The sequence below is a fragment of the Rhopilema esculentum genome, chromosome 11 (assembly GCF_057945365.1).
Source record: "Rhopilema esculentum isolate cy_ngs chromosome 11, ASM5794536v1, whole genome shotgun sequence".
Lineage (NCBI taxonomy): Eukaryota > Metazoa > Cnidaria > Scyphozoa > Rhizostomeae > Rhizostomatidae > Rhopilema > Rhopilema esculentum.
The window spans coordinates 12933178-12951562 of record NC_142825.1 but is presented as its reverse complement, the minus strand read 5'-3'; the positions used below and the strand labels follow the sequence as shown (position 1 = coordinate 12951562).

The 18385-nt window shown below is 34.7% G+C and overlaps 2 protein-coding genes across 2 annotated transcripts; both read left to right on the top strand.

Moving 5' to 3' along the window:
* The first annotated feature begins 708 nt into the window (after positions 1 to 708).
* On the top strand, positions 709 to 17965 carry LOC135696565 (uncharacterized). The gene is made up of 17 exons (XM_065215998.2): positions 709 to 1288; positions 2729 to 2974; positions 4237 to 4323; positions 4899 to 5273; positions 8935 to 9042; positions 9321 to 9562; positions 9925 to 10103; positions 10580 to 10682; positions 11400 to 11726; positions 12160 to 12277; positions 12544 to 12635; positions 13225 to 13333; positions 13489 to 13845; positions 14121 to 14312; positions 14820 to 14978; positions 15156 to 15196; positions 16502 to 17965. Exons 1-17 carry the CDS (start codon positions 1222 to 1224, stop codon positions 16748 to 16750), a joined length of 3051 nt encoding a protein of 1016 aa, XP_065072070.2. The 5' UTR covers positions 709 to 1221; the 3' UTR covers positions 16751 to 17965.
* Positions 5670 to 8278, top strand: LOC148959020 (uncharacterized). The gene is made up of 2 exons (XM_089111118.1): positions 5670 to 5721; positions 6336 to 8278. The coding sequence occupies exons 1-2, from the start codon at positions 5670 to 5672 to the stop codon at positions 7856 to 7858; spliced, it is 1575 nt and encodes a 524-aa protein (XP_088967244.1). The 3' UTR covers positions 7859 to 8278.
* Positions 17966 to 18385: the final 420 nt, after the last annotated feature.

Genomic DNA, 18385 nt, shown 5'->3' with positions numbered 1-18385 from the left:
TGAAGTTGCTCATGTTCATGTAGATAGATAGGCTCTACCAATACTTGAAACATGTCACCATCATAGTTTTTGCACAATCTGGGTTTTTCCAGTAAATTCTGCCCGGTAGTGGAATCGCTTCTTTTAGTTGTTGTTTTGATCTGCGAGACTGAGGAGGCTGTTCTCTTTAGGGGAATTTTTGTTTCTAATGCTTGGAAGGAAATGCTGTTCTATTCTATCCCCAAATCTTTTCCCAGAAGTGACAAATGTGTTCGAGGCGACCCATAATTATTGTTGGAAATGAATATCATGGAATAACTGACTCTGTCTTTAATCGAATGATTGTCTTATCTTATCAAACCCTAATTAAAATGTATAATAATCTGATTGTAAATAATGGCCTATTTTGACAAAGTATCTTATGCTCCGTAAAATTGTTTCACTTTTGTCGTATAAATCCTTAAGTGTTCTCCATTATGTTCCAGGTTTGTCAAGAATAGTTTTAGTACTTAGACATGAACTGTTAATAATAAAAAATTGATATATTCAAATAACGACCTTTCGACGTTTCAAGCAAAACTTTTTATCAGAGAAAAAACTAGGAGGAGTAACGGTTAAAAAGTACTATGGTCTTTGTTTGCCGTTTTTTTGAAGAAATTTTCCCCCAACAAAATACCAGTTCAGAATAACCCTTTCGTGATCCCGCTTTGTAATTAAACTGTTTGTTTCAACATGGCCTCGTACCTGAGAATAACACACGGTGTTAATTGTCAATTCTGTCTGAAAATTACACTGAGTGTTATTTCCACATTCTGAGGCTGCTGCTTACATGGGGCTAGGTGGATACGGCCGCAGAATAATTGGACCGCCATTGTAACGCCTACTTTTGTAGGCCTACACTGAATGGCCTACTGGAAGGAAAATTTGCCATAGTTTGGATAAAGTAAATTAACATCTTGTCATCCGATTGGAATGAATTGTTGGGTAAAATGAGAATAACAGTGTTAAATTTTATTCCATATGGTCCAGGACATTTACACATTGCCTCAGCGACAATTGTAGAAACTGTGAATACCTGAGGACCAGAGCTGTAATTAAGGACACATTAACAATACATCATAAAATAAACACAGTTTCTAAAGCTTACATGCAGGGAATAAAATACTGGGCAGCTGTGGAACATTTCAGACCGTTATAGGGACATTTAGTAATAACGACGTCGCTGTTGAAGGCCGATGGTGCATGATGGAGAAATCGCGTAGCAAGGTTCCCGCAAAAGGAAAGTTAACTGCGGCGACGAAAAAAACAGGTGCGTCGCCTTCTTTTTAGTAGTGACTATGAAGGTATCATTGCTATTTTTTAGGATTGTTGTTGCTCAGCAAGCCGTAGGCCCTAGTCTAGGTAGGGCTAGGCTTGAGTATTGTTTTGGCGGCATTTTTTGCCCAACGTCTTGGTTCCTATTCGTTTGGAATTCAACTAATGCAAATATTTAAATATTTATATTCTATTCATTCCCTTACCCTGTACTAAAGTTAACAAATATGGCGCTCAAATTAAGCAAACATCTTTGGGAAAAATTATAGGTAGAGAAAGAGGCAAAGACACAATGTTTATTATTACGAAACATTACTATACGTAGTTTTTCGCTTTCGAGTCACGACACACGAAGCACGAAATTGAAAGCGTCAACGCAGAAACTATTAAATCAAAGAACATTGAAAATCTGAATCAAAATAAATTATGTCATAAATCAACGACACCGACAGACAACTAAATTGGCTGTCAATTTCAACATTTGCTTCTTATCTGCTCAAAATTATGCTTTATATGCTAACCTTATCTAAGTTTATAGTACAGGCCCCATTATTGGTATTATATATTACTTGTGGTTAGTAGTTTAGTGTTTGTTTAAGAGAAAAATGATTCATATAAGAACAAAAAACGAACAAGTCAATAGGACCAGATTGCTAAGCGTTTATTACATTGGAAAAATTGTGTTTATTTAAGTTTTGATATGCCAATTTTATACTAGACATTCTCAGTGTATTATTATAATAATTATACTTTATGATTTTGCTTCCAATGTGAGGTAGAATCTGTTTTTTTCTTGCAAATTGATTGATATTACATTGAAAATCAGTTTGAAAATATTTTTTATATAGAGTGTCATATATATATCATTGCCCAAAGGCATGGCAACCAAAACATGCATAAGTTCAGTGTCTACAGGCCTGGCCATTTGAGGCAAGCCATAGCTCTTGCTCCCCTGCAGCCTCTCCTCAAATCCCGGAGGGGAGCTACAGATTGCTTTCCTTAATTGCTCTAAAAGCAAATTGCTCTCCTTTGTTTATATTCTTATGTATCTAGAAAAAGCTCAACTGGGGATTACTAGGAGAGCTGTTTGTTGCTCCCCTCCTTAAAGCCTTATAGCCAGATCTGTGTCTACACGTACTTGCCCATCAAGTGCAATATGTTTATTCTTGTGTAAGAGCTAATATTTATTTCTTCAACAAAGTACTACCCAGAGTAATGTATAGCTCTAAATTTATCTTAAGAAAATCCTTGCTGGTATTCATTTAATTGGCATTATCTACAATATCCAGGACTTTCTGCACATACCCTGTTCTGATGCCTCTGCTTTCACTAATAGTTACACCTTCAATTAATTGAATTCTAAACAATTTTAAAATAGATATTCCTCCCTGTATTTAAATATTTCTTCTATAACACTTGGGATTCAATTTTTTAGAAACTCCTGATGCACACAAAAAGAAAGGAGAATCTGTTGCATCCCTTCTTTCTGATATAGATGCACTCACAAATGAAATGATGCTAAAAAAACGGAAAAATTCTGGTAAAAAATATGCAACAAAAATTTTCCGTGTTGGCTCCACAGATGCAAAGACAGGGTCAAGACACGTGCATTCTTCAAAACATGTGCCTTATAAAAGAAGAGAGCAAGCTGCAACCATGGATGGAAATTATTCTGATTCTGGTAGGAATTCCTTAATTATAATAGTGAGCAAGGGCCTTTTTACACAACATCAAAGAAGTATACCAAAGTTGCTCCTTATTGTTTGAGCATCAGAGTTTGTTATCAATTACAGGGCCATAAGAAACAGGGGCTGGAGCCCCTCCCCCCCTCCCCCTAATAATAATTTTCAAACTGTACTACATTTTCTTTATAGCAGTTTACAAAATAGGAAGCAAAACGATGAGCAGTCCCCTAATATCAAGATCTTGCTAATATGAATTTCGTTCCAACAGCACTGATTTATTCTCCAGCTGAGTAGTTTAAACAGACACATTTCTCATTAAGCCCTGGTTACAAGAAAGAATATTCAACAAAAATAGTAAAATTATTTGGTTATTCTTGTTGTATTCAGATGAAAAATTTAACAAAGAATAATCTTGCCACCAAATTTTGCTTGAAAAGTTGTGACAGTAAGCAGAGTGTGACTGTAAACGGAGCTTAAACTAAAAGTTTTTCATGTTTGGGACTAAAGATTTTATGTGACTGTAACCAAAAGTGTGACATAAGCAGAGTCACTGTAAGGGGAGTCAACTGTAACTCTTTTTATTAAGGTAAAATATTTTTTATAAGAACCAGTGAATTGAAGTTCAAGCTGGCTTGCCTGTTCTTAACTATTTTGAAAAACAGAGGGTGGATTGTTTTTAATTTGTTCAATTGGTAGTGCAATTAATAGCTATTGTGCTCTAGGGAGGTTTACAGGACCTTTTTGTCAATAGAGTAAGTAACAAGACATCTTTTATTTATTTATTTTTTCACTGATAAACTCTTAGATGGCAAACACTCTTCTTTTTAGATGGAAAAATTTTCAAAGTTACATTTTACAGTATCTCAGCCCTAGCTTGTTCCTAATTTTACCAATTTTGAGCTTGGTGTGTTTTTATACATTGTCCTTTTAAAAAGTGTATATTCATTTCTAATCTTGAACTCTTACATGTTCTGACATTATTTATTTTACCTTAGTCATATTTGACAGCAAAATAGTTGATGTGGACTTGCAGAAAAAGTTAAATTCACATGAATATGTATAAGAATATAATCCCTTTAATGACTCTTATTGTTATGCTGCCCCCATTAAAGATTGTTTATCAATATATAATTTTGTCTTGATGTATGGCCTTATGCACATACATCTGCAATCCGTTTTGTTTTATAACTTCTTCAAATCAATCTACTTTTCAAAAATCTTTGTAAGGAATTTTTTTTCTACATTTTGCTATGTGCAGATGATTGTGATTTACAACCAACAACATCATTTGAAGTCACTAAAATTACAACAAGCGAAATTGATGAACATGTTTCTGTTGACAAAGGTTTGATTTCTATTTTATAACCATATTGCTGTTGTTTCTAGCTATTCTACTTAAATTCAGTCTGTCCCCTTTATGATTGGTTAATATGAACAATTGATCTTCCCACCTTGACGGACTTTGACTCCAGTAAAAATAAATGTTGAGAACATTAGAGGACAGACTGCATTTAAGTTCTGATCTGAAGTGGTTCAGTAAAGTTGGGCAGCGAAGCAAGAACTGTAGAACATCTTTTATTAAACAATGTTGAATGGTGTTTTATGCTGATTTTTTTTATTTGGCCAGGACTTTAGGTAACTGTAAAACTACTGTTGTTGTTATTTTTTTAGATGTTAAGTCCCTAAAATTTCAATTAATGTTAAGTGGGCAATTATTTAGGTGATTACTATAGGTTTAGCAAGAGAGATCAAAAATTGTAATTGTTAAATAATTGTTAAGTAATAAGTTGGGACCTTTTTTGTTTAGGATGGTGTTAGTGCTGGCATGTCTATAAAATTCACCATCTTTGGTTTTTCCTGTCCTTCTGTGCTTGTATAGAGTTTCCAAGTGATGGTTTCATGATATTCTTATATTCTCAGAACTTCTTGAGATATTAGAAAGCTGCGATGATCTCATTAGAGAATCTGAAGCAAAACTTGTCAGACAGCCAAAGCAAACATGGTTTGAAAGAAGAGATGCTGCATTGACAAAATGGGAAAGCAGTAGAGAAAGCATTTTGGAAACATCAATTTGTGAAAAAGCCTTTTCCAAAAAAAGTTGTTCCTATTGTAAGAAGAGAGCAGCCCTGATAAATTGCAATCAATGTAGAAAACATAAATATCTTTGTTTTCTATGCGATGACATAGTACACTCTTTGGCACCTCTTCACGATAGAGCTGTTTTCATCGAAAATCAAATGCGGAAAATCACGCCACTCCAAGGACTCACAGAGAAAAGAATCATAGTGGAAATAAGTATGTGAAATTTTTTTAAATTTAATTTTAAATCTAACAGGATGTCCATTTGCATGACAAAAAGTCATCTGTACAAGTACATATATATATATATATATATATATATATATATATATATAGCAGCCCTGATAAATATATATATATATATATATATATATATATATATATATATATATATATATATATATATATATATATATAGATACTCAATAAAAAAACAACTTGGTTGACGTTTCGCTATAAGCTTCTTCAGAATAACTAACACATACATCTGGAGCGTAAAATAAGGAATACGGAACAAAAGAACAAAAAGTAACACATTTTACAAGCAAGAACAATAATAGCTAATTTAACAACATAATGATAGTTTCTAAGCACAGCCGGAGGTGAGAAAAGATGGATAAATACAATAGATCAAAGAACAATAGAACAAGTGTGATAGCAGATGGTATAGCATGCAGAAAGGTCCAAGGAAAAGGAACGGTAAATGCTGTCTGTCCCAAAAAAATAAGAAACTAGGTAAATAAATATAATAAATATAGAATGCAAAGAAAAGAAAGAAAGTAGATAGAAAACGTGGAAAAAATAAAAATAAACAAAAGTAACAAGGAGAAAATAAACAAAAAGATAGGAAATAAAAATAAAACTATGTGTCAACTAACCTAATATTAAGGCCCCGGGGCGCAAAAGTTTCTAACTTATACTGCCAGAAACTTTCACGTATCCTACCATTCCCATTAAGTCTATCTATAATAGTAACTTTTATATCTTCGAGAAACCCATGATGATCCTTCCCTGCAAAATGCCGGAAGAAATCAGCCTGAGGTACACCCGAAGAGCCCCCGATAAGCTTACGATTGCACGCCTTGTAGTTATTAAACCTAAGCCTAAAAGGCGTGCAAGTGCTACCCACATACTGTACACCACATACTTTACATTCCATAAGATACACAACATTGGACGAATCACAATTAAACGAAAAATTTATCTTATATTCCTTATCAGTTATATGGGAAGTGAAAGTATCAATGTCACACATAACATTACACACTTGACACCTAGACTTGCCACACGGAGTACTTGAGACCGAGACTTGCCTCGGTAGGTCTTACATTAAGGATACTAATCATTTCTTGTCTAAGTTAGGTGAAATAGGTAGGACACCAGAGGGGGCTATACTGTGTACAGTTGATGTTGTGGGACTCTATCCTAGCATTCCACATGGGGAGGGTCTGGAAGCCATCAGGGAAGCGCTGGATAGAAGGGAAAACCCAAACGTGGCTACTGATACCCTAGTGGGATTGGCATCTCTGGTTCTTGAAAGCAACTACTTTGAATTTAATGATAAGTTTTATAGACAGAAGTTAGGCACCGCTATAGGAACTAAGTTCGCTCCAGCTTATGCAAACCTCTTTATGACTGGGTTGGAAGAAAGATTGTTGAAGGAATCAGTGGACACACCAATTGTCTGGATGAGATTCATCGATGATGTTTTCTTTATCTGGACGCATGGCGAGGAGAAGCTTGAGACCTTCATCAACTTTCTTAACAGTAGCCACGATACCATTAAGTTTACAGGGGAGCACTCCAGGGAGAGTATAAGTTTTCTAGACGTTAAGGTTAGTGTAAGTGAGGGGGGAGTCCTAACGACAGACTTGTTTTGTAAACCTACTGATACACATCAGTATTTACATAAGAAGTCTTGTCACCCATGGCATACCAAGAAGGCGATACCCTATAGTCAGGCTTTAAGGTTACGTAGGATTTGTTCGGACGATCGCCAGTTACGGGATAGGTTAAGGGATTTGGCTGGATGGTTAAAGGCAAGGGGGTATGAGGAATCACTTATAACAGAACAGATAGATAAGGCACGTAGGCAGGATAGGGTTACACTACTGGATAAGGCTAATGGGAAACATGAACACAGTGGGAATGGGCGGGTTCCATTTGTTACCACATACCATCCAGCCTTGAATAATTTGGGCAAGGTGGCCCGGAGACTTCATTCTATGCTTACAGTATCAGAAGAGCATAGGAGGGTGTTTCCTCAGCCACCTTTGATATCATTTAAGAGGTGTAAGAATCTTAAAGATATACTAGTTAGGGCTAAACTTCATAGTGAGGGGGCAGGGGTTTCGCATAACAAGGGTTGTACTCCGTGTGGCAAGTCTAGGTGTCAAGTGTGTAATGTTATGTGTGACATTGATACTTTCACTTCCCATATAACTGATAAGGAATATAAGATAAATTTTTCGTTTAATTGTGATTCGTCCAATGTTGTGTATCTTATGGAATGTAAAGTATGTGGTGTACAGTATGTGGGTAGCACTTGCACGCCTTTTAGGCTTAGGTTTAATAACTACAAGGCGTGCAATCGTAAGCTTATCGGGGGCTCTTCGGGTGTACCTCAGGCTGATTTCTTCCGGCATTTTGCAGGGAAGGATCATCATGGGTTTCTCGAAGATATAAAAGTTACTATTATAGATAGACTTAATGGGAATGGTAGGATACGTGAAAGTTTCTGGCAGTATAAGTTAGAAACTTTTGCGCCCCGGGGCCTTAATATTAGGTTAGTTGACACATAGTTTTATTTTTATTTCCTATCTTTTTGTTTATTTTCTCCTTGTTACTTTTGTTTATTTTTATTTTTTCCACGTTTTCTATCTACTTTCTTTCTTTTCTTTGCATTCTATATTTATTATATTTATTTACCTAGTTTCTTATTTTTTTGGGACAGACAGCATTTACCGTTCCTTTTCCTTGGACCTTTCTGCATGCTATACCATCTGCTATCACACTTGTTCTATTGTTCTTTGATCTATTGTATTTATCCATCTTTTCTCACCTCCGGCTGTGCTTAGAAACTATCATTATGTTGTTAAATTAGCTATTATTGTTCTTGCTTGTAAAATGTGTTACTTTTTGTTCTTTTGTTCCGTATTCCTTATTTTACGCTCCAGATGTATGTGTTAGTTATTCTGAAGAAGCTTATAGCGAAACGTCAACCAAGTTGTTTTTTTATTGAGTATCTATTTATATTTTTAAAGAACTTTAAAGTTAGGAGCTATTGAATATATATATATATATATATATATATATATATATATATATCATAGATTGAAGAAAGTAAAACTACATGGTTTATCTCTACAAGCCTGTTTCATGAGTAACTCACTCTTCAGGAGATGTTGAAGAGTATGATATATGATATATCACGCTCTACGTGCTAACGTATTGAGCACTGTGCTACGGAAGTATCAAAAGACAAATTTCTATATATATATATATATATATACTTGTCCAGATGACAAGTATGTATATAAATATATATTTAAAGAGTGTCCGAAGTGCATCTTCTAAAATGCTCTACCTAAAATTTAAATAGTGGTTTGTCTTTTCTTGGATTTCTGAGAGTCTGAAGTTCAACACTCAACAAATGTTGAGTCCAACTGTTAAAATCATATTACTACCCCTGCAAAACATCACTTAACATCAAATTTGCTTTAAAGGAAGTGTCAAAAATGAAGGTTAAATTTTCTTTTAAATCACTTATATTAAATTCCATTACAAAGTGATGAATTTGACAATTAGACTTTTTTCAATAATTTCCTTGTTCTGTCAACAAGTTTGTTTCCAATATGTGATTCTTTGTCGTTTGTAGATCGCTGTCCTATAATGACACTACCTAGCAAATGTGCTAAATGTGGTATGCATGGACAATGGAGGAAGCTTCCTAGCAACCAGAAGTGTATATTGGTCAATTGCCGCGGTAGGCCTATCTTTTTCTTGTAGAAGTGGTTCATTACAGACATCAAATAATTTATAGTGGTATAAATTGTATAGAGCTTTTAGAATAAAATAACTAGGGGGGAGTTTTTTTTGGACCAAAGAAAGGTGTCAGTTACTGGAGGTTCCACTCTTTTTTGAATCGCATGTACAAGAAGCAGTCGAAACCAAGTAAGCAATATGGCATGATTACTTGGCAAGAAACTTGATTTCTTTGTTTAATTAAAGCCTTTATTTATTTAGACCCTTGATCTTTTTTAGGACGATTTGATCTGAATAAATTTCAGATCGAATGCTTGAATTGCAGTTTTTGCTCTGATCTATTTGATGATGTGTGCCAACTAATTAGATCTCGATACTGGCCAGGAAGTGTTGGCACAGTTTCTTATTTATTCGACGAAGATATGTTCGAAAGCTGGGAAAGCTTTATGCTGCGAATGCCAGGCTCATCTGAGCATGGATTCATTGGTAGCTTGGAAGACATCTCACAATATAACAACAGGGTGATTGTTTACATTTTGTGTCAAGTTGTGCTCTAGGGACTGATCACATATTTTGATTGATATGTATCGAAGTATCTTGTAAAAGTATCCTTTACAATAGTTAGTGTTCTGAAATCCTTTAAATGCCCTAAAACACAAGCCAGTGATATACTGCTGATAGCCAATCAAACATCTGACATTAATTTTCTGACTTATTCAATGTCTGATTATCATTATATATGTCTAACATACAAAACTCTGGTAGTTTATATATAAGAATGCTGATGCACTTAAAGTATTGGACCATCTCAAAGGATTTCACAAGTAGATAAACTTTCAGTAGTATAGGGTGACTATCTTTTAGATTTGTTTTTTTCATAAAGGTTGGTCATATACAAAGAGATGCTTTCTCGCAAGCATTCAAGGAATTCAAATTTCTGAAGTATGAATTGAATTTGCTGCAAGGAATTGCACCTTTTGAATGCCCACCTTGTAAAATTGACCAGCATTCCGCAATCTTTGATGGAAATATGAAAATGTATCGTTATAAGTCAGCTGGCAGGTTTGTTTGTCCTGTTTTTGAACTAAAAAGTATTTAATCTATTTGTTTGAGATTGCTTGAAGTTATAGATTCATATTTAAAAGATTAGGTAGCCAATGTTTGGAAAAGGTTTGGATTTTTAACAATTGTTTAAGATGATAAACAGTTCACCATGGTTTGCAAATGCAAATGGCTTGTTTGAAAGTTTGCAAATGAACCCATCCTGCAATATTCTATACAGCTGCTATGACTCACAACTCTGATTTTTTATTATTTTTTATTTTCTCCAGTGCTCTGGAATATTTCATTCCCACTTTCATTCTACTCTTTTGTTTGTTTGATTAATTAACGTTTCTTTATCAGACATGCTAGTTTTTGCAGGCAGCTTAATAACTGTTGTAATGCAATAGTATTTTTCATAACTCAAACTGACAGCTCTTTTTTAAATTTAGATTTCATTAAATTCGTTTGTTGACATCAAGCATGATTTTATATAGGGCCATGAGGAATTCCTTTTATGGGTCAGCATTTGTATGCAATAAACACGATGTTGGCACAGTCATTGATAAAATTTACAATAAATCAAACAATTCAACGCAGGTGAGATTTTAAATTAGAAATACATGGCCATCAAGCAAAACTTCAACAGAGTACTTGTTTTATAAATTTTTGTAACAAACATCTTTTAAAAATTCAAATTTCACTACTTTGATGGGTAGTCATGAACATTTCAAAGGGCATTTAGCCTTCTTGAAATTGTTCCATATATTTTTTGGCAATTCATTTTTCTGAAATTTCGTATAAGGATTGAAAAAGTTTTTTATTTCGTGGTTTTTTAACTACCTTTCAAATCATGGTTTGGGAAGTTTATCATTTTGAAAACTGGACCAAGTTCTGGCCATGGTGAAACATTAGTTGGATGGTCTGGGGATGAATTTTTATAATAATGGTTTCAGGTAACTTTCCATTTCATTTCGTGTTTGTTTGAACACTTATGATTTGTCTTAAAGGATTTGGAGCTGCAAAACCTTGCTCAGTGTCGAATTTTCATTCTTTAGTGTTTGTAAGTGTATATGTCGGGAAAGTAACAATACAGACAAAATATCTCCTGGAGTCATTACATCAAGTCATCACAGCCTGATTGTAGCTGAGTAGGCTAGAGACAATTAGCCATTGACACACCCATCTACATTTTAATCTCAAACTTTTGATCAGTATGCGAGCCCTCTCTTGAAGACGTCTGACACTTTTAAGAGTATAGTTCATCAGAATGATAGTTTGTATACCTAGTCCTAGCTATTTCTTATAATTTTTCAGGAGGCCGAAAGTGCTTTGTGTGGCTCCACGCAGTGGCTAGCTGCACGCAATGTGTGTCAAGAAGGGAGATCAAGAGATGAAACTGGAATAGAGTTAATGAGCTGCAGACATTGCATTGCACTCAAAGCAGTTAATATGTATAGGGGAGAAATCTTTGGCTATGCATATTATTTGCAAAAAAATTATGCACCAAAAACGAGGTTTTATTTCAGCGATGTTGCTTGTCGGTATTCAAAATGGCTTCGTAAAGTTGATTACGACCTTTACTGCTCACAGACTCCGGCAATAGGTATGATGCATGTCAAAGGGCACCCAGCTTTTTGCGAGGTTTGTCTTTTCTTAGAATAATATGTATATACACTCATCCCACGATGATTATCCTCCTGACAATGACTGTAGCGAAGTATTAAAATTCAGAAAGTATCAGTTCCGAATCATCTCTTCTTATTTCTATTCTATATAACAATTACTTCATAAAGCACCCAGTATTGTCAATTCCTACAAGTGCCCGATAAATATTCTCATTCTGTTGAACTAAGCTAAATGAATGTTCTAATTTATGATTTACATCTAATTCAAACTGGTCAAGATTAAAGTTCACGCAATCATGAGAAAGATTGATTACATGCATTTTTAAGTTATTTGATTTTACTTAATTTACACATGTCTTAAAAGAATTGTACGATTCTTGCTCATCTTCCTCATTTAATTATTGACTTTCAAATCTCTTTCGTATACATGCAAGAGTCATCTTCTATAGGTTTTATATGGAGGGCTGTGGACGGAAGGTAGTGGATATACGATTGGCGAAGAAGACGAACAAATATTTAGTTATTTGTCAAGAACAGGGTCAACAATAAAGCACATGCTCCCAGAACGTAAGAAATTTGCATTTTCAGATTATTTTAGATATCTTTTCTCATCATTTAACTTTGAGCATAAAAGACCTTATTCCTTGCTTATTTCTCTAAATATACTTTTGTATACTCTTGTCTCATTCTGTCTAAATTATTGACTTTAAGTTATCTTTCTTTTTTATTTGCTTGATTCCCTTTGTTATATTTTCAATTGCCAATGTAGACATTACTTGTTTTTTCGTCTGTTGCTTTTAGCCGTTGATCAAAGGAAGTTTTATGTTTTGTAGACAGGGATGATGCCATAACTGAATTTGCCATGTATTGGAACAAAAGAAAAGTCGATAAGATGGCAGAATTATTGCACAGGCGATTCAAACAGGTAGGTTCAAACAGCATATTGTATTATTTGTGTATAAAACCATTATTAAACCAACAGTTTGGTCAAACTTTGTTTTTATATGAAGTCTTCAAAATTAAAACAGAACAGTTAGAACGAACCTTACCCCTCTGGCTACCAATCAGTTGGATAGAAGGAGGGTCACTGATATGTCTTGGATAACGTTTTCTTGGTTGATGATGTAGTGCTCGTTTCTAGTGTGTTTGATAATGCTTTTTAGTATCATTCCGGTAAACACATTATATAGCAGTTTATTGTTTTTGTTTTTATTAACAATTTCTTTAAAATCTGGACTACAAAAATACAGTAGCTATAGTAAAAGCTGTTTTAGGACAACTAAGAATTACAATATACAAATAGTAAATCGTTATAATTGGTTGTTGATAAAGTAGATGCATTAAACATTGCAATAAGACATTTTCAGTATAAAAAACATTTAAATCAAATGAAGTCTATGTTTGGAATAAATGTTTGACATAGGCAACAGTCGCAGGTTTCTCCAGACCAGGATATGATTTTGTCTTTAAACTTAAGAAGATATGTAAAATCAGTATGACGTTGTTTGCAACAGGTTTGTCAGAAGGAACGCAAAGCAATTGACGATATAAATTTAAAATCATCTGAAGTTGACCAAAGTCGCGCTCCTTTGTGGAAAAATGAAGCTGTTGCTCTGGCACAAGGTAAGTCGTTGTGTCAACGTTTTATGAAGCATTTGTTGTTGCAAATTAGGAAGAAACGCAAAACATTTTTTTTTGCTGCAAGTCGCCCTTTATTCTATCTCTAAATGAAGTGAACGTTTTTGATTGAGCTAGTTTTTTCTTTGTTCTTTAAACAGTTTCACAAAATGCTCTTGTTGATATCAACATTTCCCAAATCGAGGAGCTGATCCTGCTGGCTATCCAGCTGAATTGCCAAAACAAGCTTACACCACCTCAGGGACGGGTGGTGCCGCTTTCAATGATTGAAAGGCTTCGGGTAAACAATTTGAAATTGCGTATTTTGGCCAAGCCGCTCAATAAGCTGTTAAATAAATATGAAATGTTGGATGCAAAGTTCTTCGGTGAATCGCACCAAGTGTCGGAGAATGAAATCAGGGATTGCGTTTGCCGTCTTATCCCCGTATATCAGCAGAAGCTTCAAGGTTTAGTGTACTCTAATCTCCACATCTCCCAGAACATCAATCGACTAGCAGGTATCTAAATTCATTTTCGTCTCTTTTTGGGGGTACTTTTCTTTTCAGAAAGAATCACTTGTCAAGTTAGTCTAATTACTTAGAGATCCCCTATGACTAGGGCGATATATAGTCTAATAGAGTTATTTAGTTTGATCGAATTTTATAAAGACATATGTGCTTAAAGGAGGTTGCCTTTTTCATTTTCAAAACTGGTTTTCAGTAGGCAGAACTCTGGATACAGTCTACATCCATTAATAACTTTTCCTCAATCAAAACCTTCTTCTCCTTCTCAGATTCCTCCAAAAAAAGGCGAAAATTACGATTGAAGGTAGCCAACCAGAAATCTTTGTTAAAGGACTTGGTGAATGAATACAATTCACAAATCCTTGCCATGGACCTTGCCGGAGACCATCCTGTATGTAAAATGGAGGATGTCGAAAAGCAAAAGTTTCCTTGGCATAAAGAGTCATCGAAGGATGATACTGGCAAGTTTCTTTAAAAGGGATCTTTGTTCTCCTAATTATTCTTGTCGTTTTTCTAATTTTTGTCCAATTTTTGAGAAACTTTTTTTATTAAGTTTTTATCAAATTAATGAAAAAAGCAAGTGTTTTTGTTTTTTTCGCTTTTCATTTGTACATCAAACTGAAAAAATCTGTTAGCTGTGTCTTTTGAATTTAAGATTTATTTTTAAGATTGAACGCATTCTCTAGAGGTATTTTGTCATCAAAAGATTGGTTTCTCTTCAACTAGTCCATAAGATCTTTCTTTTTTGAAAGATGGGCAGTATTAAGGCTCTTTGCATATAAACAGGCAGATTCCTTCAACGCATCAGCACAATATGAGCATTTTCATGTTTATTTTCTTATCTTTACTCAATTTAGCCTATTCCCACCAGGAAGGTATATTATCTCTTGATCAAAAATTACTATGCAGACCTTTCACGACTCCTTTACATTGATGTTTTTGTTACTGATTAGGCATATTTCTTTTAGTTGATCCCGAAGTTAAACAAGAGCTTCTTACGATTCATTTACTCGTCGAGAGAATAAAAGAGGAAAAGGTATTGCTGCGTTCAGAGATGCACAACTACCTTACCTATTACAAAGATTTGGTCATTCCGCCACTCAAAGAGAAAGCTGCCCACCTACAAGGTACGTTGGTCTTTCTATCGTATAAATTTTCTTTGTTTGTTTAAATACTGTTTTATACGATTAGTGTTTTATAGATACTGCATAGAATGGTTTATATATTGTATGTGAAATTATATATTTACTGTATACATGTATATATGTTTGCATGTAATTAAACATCATTTTTCTCATCCATAGAGCTTCTAAGCCAACTTTGCAGTTGTGATGCGTCTTCTATGGTATGCACTTTTGTATTCCTTTCTTTGATGTTTTATTCATCTGTGGTATGGATATTACTTTCTCAATCCGAATAAAGTGAGATTAAATAGAGAATAATCGGGTTGCAACGTTCTTGAAAGGACCAGCAAACTAGGTACGTTAAACCAGAAGTAGCCGGGTAAAACGAATTCGACCAAAAAACGCATTGCCCTTTTGATTATTAATTCATAAAGGCTTGATCATGTGGAATTTTTTAGTGCTAATCATTCATTTCAATAGACCAATTCGACTTACTGCCGCATTTCGAAAAATTCTTAAAATTCTTTTGTACATAATTTTAGCCCTCAGATTCGGTTTGAAAGCAATGATTTTAGTCTACTTGGAAGTTTTCATTAGGGTAATGCTCATGATAATGATTTTATGACGACATAAAAATTTTGCAAGAGATTTGACCGTGATTTGCGACTAGAAGAGGGGGGGTAAAGTTTCACCCGGAATGATTTTCGCAGTCAAATCCCTTACCAGTTTTCAAACTTCATTTCTTTGTAAAATCTAAAATACAGACACAAACAATATGGAAGATGTATCCGGCCTGAAATTATGATGGTAAAACCAAATCTGAGCTTAAAAAAATTGTATAATTAGATTTGGAAAAATTCCAAAACGAGGCCGTAAGCCGAATGGGTGTATTTGTGTCTGTTTAAGAAAGCTGTCAATAGTTTTTGAATGAGGTAAAGAAACAATGAAACGATTGTATGACTAGCTCCTTGATTCAGTGAAACGGTGATGCACAAATTGTAAATTTATTTTTAACAAAAGAGGCAATTTGAAGTATCTGTAGTCGAAGGAGTTTTTTTATATGGGTCAAAGAGAAAATTAGGGTATAATCGAAAGTGCGTCATAGCCTGGGAATTTTTACCTATTTGTAAGTCCACTTTGCCGGGACAAAACCTACTGCTATCTCCAAAAGTACGTTGTAACAGTGTTATACTGTAATAACTTTTGCTTGAAACAACTGAATATATATAGGTAACAGTTTTAAATTCAGTTTTTTTAAATTTTTTGGATTTCACACTTACTGTAGTTAGCCTCGAAAATTGTGTGTAGTATAGTTAGACATAAGGAACAATTTGTTGCTAACTTTTGACTACACTTTAAGTGTACCTCCTTTTTCATTTAATTTTGCTATTTTTGTAGCTATAAATTTCGTTTTTCTCGATCATGGCCTTCTCAAGGTCATAGTTTTGTAAAAAGTAGTGTATATGAAGCATTTGAATTTGGTTGTCATAACGTTGTTGCTCTATCCTATTATTTGTTATATAAAGGATGCAGGAATTTCAACTGGTTGTGACTGTGGAATTAAAAGAGGGGAATTGTCTTTGATCTTGCAAGGCATCTCATATGCAATCGAGCAAATAAAGAGAGGACAAATATGGTTCAAGGATCTTTTGGCAAGCTCTGAGAAAGTACCTAGTTTCATCCAAGAATTTCCAAACGTGGATGAGCTGTTTGACCCTGATTCTTCGTCCGATTCTGAACTAAGTGTTGACTTTAACTTTGATGACGAACATTGAGTAAATGTAAGAATATACGGTAAATGTATTTTCTCAAAAAAGATTCTGTTTAAAGGCTGATTCTGTTCAAGGGCTATTGCGCTCAAAACCTTTCATTGGCTGAGTGATTCAAATCCTCCATGGCTTGCTCATCAATTAGACTTCAAGATTTTGAGAAACGCAACCCCGATTAAATTTTAGGTATTTTGCATTTTTTGCCAACCCTGGCTTGATACTGGTCGTGTTTTAATAGAGTACAATCAGAATCCGCATTAAAGAAACAGGCCTCTTTTTCTTTAAAAGCTGCTCATTTTACAAGAAAAATTTTTAGACCCGAAATTGAGATATTTCTTATTATCAAGTATAAACAGTCTTTTTTATATTCTCTATTTATGCTCTACGATAGTTGTAGTATGTGTGTTCTATTGATATGAAAAGTTATATTGTAGATTATGTATTATACACTACTACCAGTAATATTGATTACTCGTCCATGGAAGGTACTGTCATATAGCTTGACTTGATTTGACTTGACAGCACCGATTGATAAGAAACTTAGACCCTGATGATGAAAGTTTCTGTTAACAAGAAATTCCTAGAATAGAATAGTAATGTAAAACTTGCCGACAGAGGAAGATATGAAAGTGTAAACCTAATTTTTCTTTTTTCAAATCGATAGTTTTATATATTTATATGAACAGCCGTTTTATGAAGTAAATGTTAACCGAGATTAACTGGGAAGTTATTATTCGTTCTGCCACAATAGTTCTTCAGTAATGATATTAAATAACGAAACATTTTTCTTTTCCCCAGTCTCAAACATGCCTTTTCTTTGTATGATATCCTATTTCAGCCTTTTGTTATGAAGAATCAATTGTAATCACAAACCGTGGCATTATTTCTTTGTAAGCAACCTGATTGACACAAATCAAAATTACGAATTATCCTGTGACATGAAATATTGCTGGGACTTGGCAAACTAAACGTTCTTTGTTTTTGTTGCAAGCCAATTGAGACTGGCCGTTAACCGCAAGGTGGACGCTTTGACTCATTGGTCATTTTATTGTTTTTGCTTTTGTTGCAAGCCAATTGAGACTGGCCGTTAGCCGCAAGGTGGACGCTTTGACTCATTGGTCATTTTATTGTTTTTGCTTTTGTTGCAAGCCAATTGAGACTGGCCGTTAGCCGCAAGGTGGACGCTTTGACTCATTGGTCATTTTATTGTTTTTGCTTTTGTTGCAAGCCAATTGAGACTGGCCGTTAGCCGCAAGGTGGACGCTTTGACTCATTGGTCATTTTATTGTTTTTGCTTTTGTTGCAAGCCAATTGAGACTGGCCGTTAACCGCAAGGTGGACGCTTTGACTCATTGGTCATTTTATTGTTTTTGCTTTTGTTGCAAGCCAATTGAGACTGGCCGTTAACCGCAAGGTGGACGCTTTGACTCATTGGTCATTTTATTGTTTTTGCTTTTGTTGCAAGCCAATTGAGACTGGCCGTTAGCCGCAAGGTGGACGCTTTGACTCATTGGTCATTTTATTGTTTTTGCTTTTGTTGCAAGCCAATTGAGACTGGCCGTTAACCGCAAGGTGGACGCTTTGACTCATTGGTCATTTTATTGTTTTTGCTTTTGTTGCAAGCCAATTGAGACTGGCCGT

Bases quoted from the DNA above. Each gene is read 5' to 3' on its own strand.
- LOC135696565 (XM_065215998.2), top strand. From the start codon at position 1,222: ATGATGGAGAAATCGCGTAGCAAGGTTCCCGCAAAAGGAAAGTTAACT. The intron at 2,975-4,236 runs GTAGGAATTCCT...TGCTATGTGCAG, and splicing joins TGGAAATTATTCTGATTCTG to ATGATTGTGATTTACAACCA. The intron at 10,104-10,579 runs GTTTGTTTGTCC...GATTTTATATAG, and splicing joins CGTTATAAGTCAGCTGGCAG to GGCCATGAGGAATTCCTTTT.
- LOC148959020 (XM_089111118.1), top strand. From the start codon at position 5,670: ATGGATAAATACAATAGATCAAAGAACAATAGAACAAGTGTGATAGCA. The intron at 5,722-6,335 runs GTATAGCATGCA...CTTGACACCTAG, and splicing joins AACAAGTGTGATAGCAGATG to ACTTGCCACACGGAGTACTT.